Source organism: Mus caroli, chromosome 9 (genome assembly GCF_900094665.2).
Source record: "Mus caroli chromosome 9, CAROLI_EIJ_v1.1, whole genome shotgun sequence".
Lineage (NCBI taxonomy): Eukaryota > Metazoa > Chordata > Mammalia > Rodentia > Muridae > Mus > Mus caroli.
In genome coordinates this window covers 45820966-45830456 of record NC_034578.1, presented here as the reverse complement: position 1 = coordinate 45830456, position 9491 = coordinate 45820966, and the positions used below count along the sequence as shown (strand labels likewise).

Genomic DNA, 9491 nt, shown 5'->3' with positions numbered 1-9491 from the left:
TTTCTTTCTTTCTTTCTTTCTTTCTTTCTTTCTTTCTTTCTTTCTTTCTTTCTTTCTTTTCTCTCTCTCTCTCTCTCTCTCTCTCTCTCTCTCTCCTTCCTTCCTTCCTTCCTTCTTTCTTTCTTTCTTTCTTTCTTTCTTTCTTTCTTTCTTTCTTTCTTTTTTTGTCTTTTCGAGACAGGGTTTTTCTGTGTAGCCCTGGCTGTCCTGGACCTCACTTTGTAGACCAGGCTGGCCCCGAACTCAGAAATCCACCTGCCTCTGCCTCCCAAGTGCTGGGATTAAAGGCGTGTGCCACCACCGCCCGGCTTCGGTTTTCTTTTAACATGGGTTTTGGGGATTGAAATTGGGTCTTTATGTTCATAAATGTCCTAGTTTACTTTTTGGTTTTGTGATAAAACGTTGACCAAAGACAGCTTGTGGAGGAAAGAGTTTGCCTGGCTTACAGGTTATAGTCCAACATCAAGGGAACTCAAGGCAGGAACCTGGAGGCAGGAACTGAAGTTTCCTGGATAGCTTCCCCAGGCTTGCTCAATTATCTTTTCTTTACTTTCCTTTTTTTTCTTTCTTCCCTTTCTTCCTTTTCCCCTCCTTTCCTTAATTTCTTCTTCCCTCTCTCCTCCTTTTTCTTCCTATTTTTCTTTCTTTCTTTTTTTTGACAGTGTCTTTCTACACAGCCCTAGCTGTCCTGGAAGTCACTATATAGACCAGGTTCTGCCTCCCAGTACTGAGATTAAAGACCACCACGCCCTGCTCAGTTCTCTTTCTTATACAGCCCAGGCCCACCTGCCCAGGGATGGTACCACCCACAGTTGGCTGGGCCCTCTTTCTTCAATTCTCAATTAAGAAAACACATCTCAGACATGCCCACAGACCGATCTGATAGAGGCCTTTCCACAGCTGTGATTTCTCATGTTCCAATTTGTGTCAAGGTGACAAACACTATATGACAATGAGGTAAGACACCTTACTAACTGAGCTGTCTGTCTGGCTACCACCCACCCCTTTGAGTACTGGGGTTATATCATGAGTCACTACATCTCACTTGGATATAGCAACTTTTCTTTTAGATATCTGGAAAGTTCTTATACTTCTACTTTGATCCTTTGGACAGCCTTACCTTGTCTTGTATTTCTCAGTATTTTGAGGAACCTGGGCCTTGCTTTTCATTCCATTTCATTTTTAATCTTTCAAATCTCAGCTTTGAGAAGAAAATTCTTTCAGCTCTCCAAGGTAGCAATGATGTCTTTCTCATTTCAATCCACCTAAATCTATGTTTTGTTTGTTTGTTTGTTTTGTTGTTGTTTTGTTTGCTTGTTTTGAGACAGGGTCTCAGCACAGACTATCTTCCAAATTCAGTGTAGCCAAGGCTGACCTTGAACTCTTGATGCTCTTGCCTCTACCTCCCAAGAGCTGGGATTACAGATACATGCCCTGACACCTGACCTGAATCTGTAGTTTTCATTGTCACTTGGCAAATTTTCTATTTTTGCCATGTGTAGTCAGGCACTCTTGTAATGCCAGCTCTTTATAGAAACTAGAAGATAAAGAATTTAATGCCATCTTATCTATAGCAAGTTTGAGGGCAGCCTTGGGTACATGAGACTCTTGTTTCAAGAAACAACTGCAACAAAAAGTCACATTCTCTAACTCATTCCATATATATGTATATATATACATACACATATATATATACACACGTGTATATATAGGTATATGTGTATATATATATGTATGTATATATATATATATATATTTGGGGCTTTGGCTGTTCAGGAACTTGCTCTGTAGACTAGGCTGGCCTGGAACTCAGAGATCCAGCAGCTGCCTCTGCCTCCGAAGTGTTGGGATTAAAGGTGTGAGCCACCACTGCCCAGGTTGTCATAAGGTTTCTGATGGAAAGACTTTGTTGCTTTTATTATTTCCTAGCACATGCATTGTAATATATTTTACTTCTAAGATGCTAGATCAGTAGTGTAAAATAGCTAGTGAATTAAAAAACACTAATTCTAAGATTATCTCTAATGATGATTAGGTCACTCCAGAGACACTTTATAAATGTCACTATTATATTTTGATGAGCTAGTTGCAGCTAGTTTTGATGACGGTAGTTGCAGCCACACAGCAAACAGTTCTGAAGGATCTGATAAAAATCACTCACAGATTCTGTCCAGACTAGCATACTCCCTTTGTGAGCAGCGAACTTGTCGGATGCCTCTGCCAGCAGCTGTACTGCTGGCAACTTTGTGTCTGAATGAAGAACTCGCAGCCCAGCTCCCACCATGGCTCCTTTCCTCCCTTCTCATGTTTTGCCTCCTGTTTTGTTTATGGAAAAGCCTACAGTCTTGTCTTCGAATTTCTGAGTATTATGAGTACCTTAGGGAAATCTGATTATAGAGATAATCTACTCAACAGTGAAGAGTTCCAATTTGTTTCTATTGAGTTTTGTCAATTCCGAATCCCGGATACCTTTGTATTCCAGTCCATTGACTGGAGCCTCCCAGCCAGACGTTGAGGCATCTGTTTCCATAGTCTCCGGAACTAGGAAAGATAAATAAGAATGTGAGGGAATTATCTGTATATTTGCTAACCACCAATTTAGATCTAAATAGACTCCCTCTGTTAGGAAGACTAATGAATTCCAATTCTCGGAAATATCCTTTGCCTTTAACAAGCAAGATGGAAGGTATCTAAAGAAAAAAGAGAGGCACACAGAGGGAAGAGCTGTGAATAATGCCACCAGAGAACCAATTACGTTCACCAGCTGGCATTGGGAAGCTTGTTTCTTTGAAAAAAAAAAAAAAGAAAGAAAGAAAGAAAAAAAGAAAAAAGATTGTTGGTTTTAGCTTCAAACTACTTTTTGACATTGTGTTCTTTAGGACCAAGTGATGGATCTTCCTAGCCACCCCCATAAGATTCTAGGACCAGAAAAAAAAATGTGAGAACCTCCTTTCTAGATGTAAAACAGCAAAGCAATAGGCAAGAGGGCCAGTGTCGAGATGCCTGGTACTCAGAGTCAGCTGGATCACATGGCAGCAGAAAAGAGAGACCCTCTTCCCAGCCATTGGCTAGATGTCAATAGGGTGCTATGACAGTGACAGAGAAATCAGTAACTAATGCAGTTGTGGAAACGAAGATCATGTTCCTGTGAGGTCCTCAGCTGGTAAAGGAGTTTGTCTCCAAACCCGAGGCATGGAGCTTCTTCCTCACAGCCTACATAGGAGAAAACCCAGTTCTCAGATTGTCCTCTGACCTCCACAGTCACACAATGGAATCTTGTGCATCCAAACAGACACTCAGACACACAGACATAGATGTCATTAAAAATAAACTATCCTTATGAAAACACAGTTAATAGCTTATTTCCCCTTAATATAAACTGCATTTTGGATGTATAAAAAAATATTTCCCTGTAGGGAATCTTCGAGGATTATAACCAAGTCTAGCCGCACTTGGGTGAGTAAGGTCGGTGTATTCCAAAATCACTAGGCTTACACAATTCCCAAAGAAGTGAGTGGTAGCCCCTAATCTTGGGTTCTCAGTAGAAGACTTGGGAGGAAAAAAAAAAGAAAGAAAGAAAGAAAAAGAAAAAAAAAAACCCTTCCAGAACCCCTGCTGAGCCAATCTTGGCTGGGGGTCCCCACTGGTCCTTCTACAAGCTGTTCCTTGGGGAAATATTTGTGAATTCAATCTTTTCACTTTGCACACCCGCTTTAAAACCTGCCTCTCTCAAGTATCTATTTAAAGTCCATAAAAATCTGTGGAAGCAGTGAGTTCAAAGCAGCCTTTGGAAAACAGGGCTCCTAGTCGGCTTGCTCTTTCTTCTTTCCCATAGTACCTAGAGATGCATATTCAGCATCAACTCACTTTCTTGACCTAAAAGGGGAAACTTTTAATCTAAAAAGGTAATGGTGTTTCCTTTGGGTTTGGGAGGTAGCTCAGGCATGCTTGTAGCGTGCATGAAGTCCTGGGTTCTTTTCCTCACCCTGGTATAAACTAGGCATGGAGGTGAGTGCCTGATCTCAGCACTAGGGGGACAGAGGCAGAGGAAGCAAATTCAAATCTTCTGCAAGAGGACTCTTAACTATTGAGCTATCTCTCCAGGTCTCTGATGAGGTTGTAAAGACAGGGTCTCACATACTTTGAGCTACTCTTAAACTACTTACATAGCCAAGGATGCCTTTGATTACTGGGTCTTCCTGCCTCTGCCTCCCAAGCGATGGGACCACACGCTCCTCTTTAATTAGGTTTTGTTGAGCTGAGCTTTTGATAAGTTGTTTAACAAGTCATCCATTTGCTCTAGGTTTTGCAGTTGTTCATAGAGTCTCTCAGGAGCCTTTGTGCTTCTATGGTATGTGTTGTAATGTCTTGGGGCCAGGGAGATGGCTCAGTTGGTTGAAGCACTTGTTCCATTCCCAAGAACTCACAGCAGAAGGCAAGAACTGACTTCAACACATGTGCCATGACATATACACACCCACCACACAACGACAACAACGACAATGCTCTAATGCCTTATTCTCTTTTCTAATTTTATTATTTAGGCCTTCTCTCTTTCTTTTCAATAATGCAATTAAATTTTTGTTAACTTTACTTTTATAAATTTAAAATTTTTTTAAATTTTATTTGAGGTGTATACATCAGTGTTTGCCTACATGTGTGTGTGTGTGTGTGTGTGTGTGTGTGTGTATCCATATACCACATGCATGCAGTGCCCTCAGAGTTCAGAATGCTGGAACCGGATGGAAGAGCAACAAGTTCTCTTAACTGTTGAACCATCTCTCCAGTTCTAGCATTTTTACATTTATTTTTTTTATACATGTGTGTGTGTGCTTGCAGGTATAAGTGTTTATGTGTGTAAGTGTTTATGTAGGCCAAAAGAAGCCATCAGAGTCCTTGAAACTGTAGTCACAGGCAGTTGTGAGCTACCAGACGTGAGTCTGGGAACCAAACTCAGGTCCTCTGTAAGAGCTGCTGACCCTTAACTCTTAACCAATGACCCACACAAAACTCTTTAATTTTGATTAAACCCCCACCCTTTTCGCACGCTGCTTCTGCTCTCATATCTAAGAAAGCATCACCTATTTCACAGTCACCGGGGTCTAAGAGTTTTCTACTCTCACCTCCGACATTGAGGCTTACGATCCATTTTTATCATTACTATTCGTTAGATATTGTGTGTGTAAAATAACTCTTCTGCTTCAACCCCCGAGAGCATCTGACTCTTGGAAGGCTTACTGGGTTATACGTGAACAGTGCTGGGAAAGAGGCTTTCACTGTTGGTTCTGCTACTGCTGTTGCAGGGCCCCTCTAAGCAAAAAGTCACCAAGGTGAGCGGTGGTGGCTCAATGGTTAGGAGCACTGGCTGTTCTTCCAGAGGATCTGGGTTTATTCCCAGCTCCCAAATAGTAGCTCATCATCATCTGTGATCTCAATTTTGTGGAGTCCAATGGCCTTTTCTGGCTTCCCTGGGCACTAGGCATGAACATGGTACACAGATATACATGAAGGCAAAAGTTGGGCTGGAGAGATGGCTCAATGGTTAAGAGCACTGACTGCTCTTCCGAAGGTCCTGAGTACAAATCCCAGCAACCACATGGTGACTCACAATCATTCGTAATGAGATCTGATGCCCTCTTCTTGGGTATCTGAAGACAGCTACAGTGTACTTATATTAAATAAATAAATAAATCTTTAAAAAAGAAGGCAAATCCTATACACAGAAAATATTATTTTATTTTAAAAATCCCTGAGTTATTACAGACATGGGAACTCACATCTGTTGTCCTGAAAGTATACTTCACCTATATTGAGTTCATCAGTCTGTTTCATAAGCAGACAAATTTAAACACAAAGTAACCTAACAGAAGTGGCTGCGTGTGTCAGCACAGATAGCTCTCACTGAAGGATTATGAATAATATCTTGACTAGAAATAGAAGCTTGGTCTCATGCTTTCAGCTCAATGTTGGCTGAGACCTACATACCATTTTTTTTGTTTGATTAATGGCAGAGTAACTAATTAGAGAGGAAAAGAGATTAGAAAATCACTCAAAATGTTAAGTGCAGTTAGAGTGCTATTTTGTCCTGTGTAATAGAGCAACATTCAAAGCCACAAGTGTGCATGATAAACAGGAACTGAGAATCCTCGGGTATCAAGCAGGCTAGGTAATGTTTTTAAAATCAGCACTAGCTGGCTGGGTTTGGTTTTGCTCCCTCTTAAATTGTCAGATGCATGGGGAAATTCTTTTTGCTCTGCAGGATGTGCAGAATCAAAAATTAAAGACAAGCGTGTGGTACCGCGAGGTGAGTGGTTCTCCGTCTCTCTCTGCATGCTATATTCCTGATCGGGATCGACCACTATTCTGAGGAGGAAACACTGCCTTTGGTACAGTCCCCTAGCTCAGCACAGAGCCTAGTTTATTGGAATCCATGCAAGGATGTAGCCATAGACTGGATTTCCTTCCCCCTAACACATTAAGGGCTGATGAATTGTGTCAGCACTTAGTTATGTCAGTGGACTTAACCTTTCTCGTTTTTGATGTTTCCCGTTTGACTCCTAACAGGTTTGGAACGATGAGTTTTTGTCCTGGAACTCTAGTCTGTTCGATGAGATTCAAGAGATCTCTCTCCCTCTCAGTGCCCTCTGGGCCCCTGATATCATCATTAATGAGTTGTAAGTTTGCTGGGACACGCCTCTGTGGCCCTGGGTTGATTCACCTGCTCGGGCCAAGAGCTGTTTACTTTCAGTCATTGCTGTTATACTTTACTTTTTTCCAATCACTGGGGTCATCACTATAAGGAATATTCGGGATGAAATGGCCATGAGTTGACATCATTTAAGATACAAATCTTGGGGCTGGAGAGATGGCAAAGAGTCTGTATTGGTTTGCCCAGCACCTATATTGGGTAGCTTAGCTCCTGGAGATCTGATGCCCTCTTCTGCTCACTGTGGGCACCTGCACTCATATGTGCATACTATATATATATAAAATTTAAAATAAGATAAATATATTTTAAAAGATATGTATTTGATTAATGGTGTTTGGAGTTCCTATTTATGCTGTAGCTGCAGCAAGTGAGTTAATTGGTGAGACTCACCATTTCTGAATGCATCCTTCAGGACCAATCATCTCACAGGAAGTATCATTCTGTCCTTTTTTTTTCTAAGTGTAGCTTTGGGTCTCATGGTCACTACCACCTTAGAGCCAATTCTGTGTATGTTCAAAATGACTAAGGTCTTCTTCATAAAGGGTTCTCTTGTGTTTCAAATAGTGTGGACGTCGAAAGATCTCCTGACCTGCCCTATGTATACGTGAACTCTTCTGGCACCATTAGAAACCACAAGCCCATCCAGGTGGTCTCCGCATGCAGTTTGCAGACATATGCTTTCCCCTTTGATATCCAGAACTGCAGCCTCACCTTTAATAGCATTCTGCACACAGGTAAATAAACCATGAGAGAGAGAGACAGTCTACTGGGAACACATGCTGTATGGGCATACATAGGTGAAATATTAACTTCAGATCTATTTTATTCTTACACATAATTGATTATTTAAAAATAAACTTCAGGGGCTAAAGAGATGGCTCAGTGGTTAAGAGTACTGGCTGCTCTTCCAGAGGACTTGGGGGTCGATTCCCAGCACCCACATGGCAGCTCACAACTGTAACTCCTGTTCCAGGAGATCTGACACTCTCACACAGACATATATGCAGGCAAATCACCAATGTACATAAAATAAAATAAATTATAAAATAAACCTCAGCTGGATGTGGAAGCATATGATTGAAATCCCAGGACTTTGGAGTAGAAACTGGAGGATTAAAGACAAAACACAAAAACAAAAACCTCTTGACGCAGTGGGTTCTTCTAGAATTCAGACAAGGCACAGTGTTATAACCCATCAGGGCTGTTAATTTGTCAATAAAATATCAGCATTCTGCCACCACTGAGAATGTTCTAGAAGTTACAGGACATGCTTCATACACTGTGGAGAACAGGCCTCAAACTCTAAATTTATAGTTCCATAAAAATTAGAAATATTTTTGTTCCCTACCGCTACTCTCTAACTCAAATACTGGTAATGCCAGGGGTGTGGGTCGGGATAAAAGGAAGGGCTAAAACTGGGAGTTGGGAAAGTGGTGGTGCTGGCCCCATGTCTCTTCCAGGGTGTCCATTATTTCTGTTGACTTTTAGTGGAAGACATAGACCTGGGCTTCCTGAGGAATAGAGAAGACATCGAGAATGACAAAAGGGCTTTTATGAATGACAGTGAGTGGCAGCTTCTTTCTGTGTCCTCTACTTACCACATCCTGCAGAGCAGCGCTGGAGACTTCGCACAGATTCAGTTCAACGTAGGTTTTCCTTCCCACCCACCCATTACCCTAGCCTCTGCAGTCCTTGACCTTCTCTATTGAGCTGTGGAATCTGCTGGATTACAGGTCCTCATTACCTCCTGAGAACAGCATGTTGTGATGGCTCTGCCCTTCACCTGTGCACCAGATTCTGAGCGCAGAGATCCTGAGCCTGGTAGCACAAGATCTTCTGTAATCCTCTACAGGGGAATCAGAGAGAAGGGTGTACTGATTCCAGAGCTCTGACCCATCTCACAGCAGAAATCGCCAAACCTCTTGGCTTATACAAACACTATCATTTTTAATCGCCACCGAAAATAAGCCCAAAGCAATCTACACATCATCAGCATGACAACGAATTGGGGGAAAAAAAAACAACAAAAAGCTCTCTCATGAATATAATTGTCCCATTTTTTAATTGAGAAAAATATCAATTTTGGAAGCAGATACACAAAATGGTCATATTACTAATCCGAATATCTGAAGGGGTGAGTGGACAGTCATCTGCATGGCCCCAGAGACAAAGAGTAGGGTTGGGATGTAACTCCGTTGGTAGCTTACATGAGTCTCACTGGCCACATAAAGCAAGCATGGCAGCATACACCTGTGATACCAGCACTGGGAAGGTGGAGGCCAGGGGATTAGGATTGATTTTGGAGGCCATCCTGGGCTACATGAGATTCTATTTCAAAAAAAGAAGGAAAAGAGACAGAGGAAAAGAGGAAGGGAAGGAGGGAGGAAGGAGAAAAACAAGAGAAAGAAAGAAGAGATAGGTAGATAGATAGATAGATAGATAGATAGATAGATAGATAGATAGATAGACAGGCAGACAGAGATAGAGCAAGCAAGCTTCAAGGTCAGAAGAACAACTGCTGACCAGAGCATGCAGTAGGTATGCTAACATGATGCTTTGACACATCCCTGGGAGTATTCTTGGCCAAACTGTTCCCAGGGAAAGTTGTCTGTCTTGAGGGGTTGGGAGGAGGACGGTGGTACCCACCATTTTTCCTGCAGAGCGTCTGTCTGCTCCTCTGGCTTTCCTAGCAAACCACCTCGTTTGGATTGATTTTGGAGGCCATCCTGGGCTACATGAGATTCTATTTCCTGCTTGTGGACGTTGTACATCGTGGTGCGNA

General features: G+C 41.9%; 1 protein-coding gene across 1 annotated transcript in view; it reads left to right on the top strand.

Moving 5' to 3' along the window:
- The window catches only part of Htr3b (5-hydroxytryptamine receptor 3B), a 29920-nt gene that overhangs the window by 11349 nt on the left and 9080 nt on the right, over positions 1-9491 (top strand). The window contains exons 3-6 of the mRNA XM_021173291.1: positions 6260-6304; positions 6565-6674; positions 7274-7443; positions 8198-8355. Of these exons, the coding sequence (XP_021028950.1) occupies positions 6260-6304; positions 6565-6674; positions 7274-7443; positions 8198-8355 (483 nt within the window). The remainder of the gene's footprint in view (positions 1-6259; positions 6305-6564; positions 6675-7273; positions 7444-8197; positions 8356-9491) is intronic.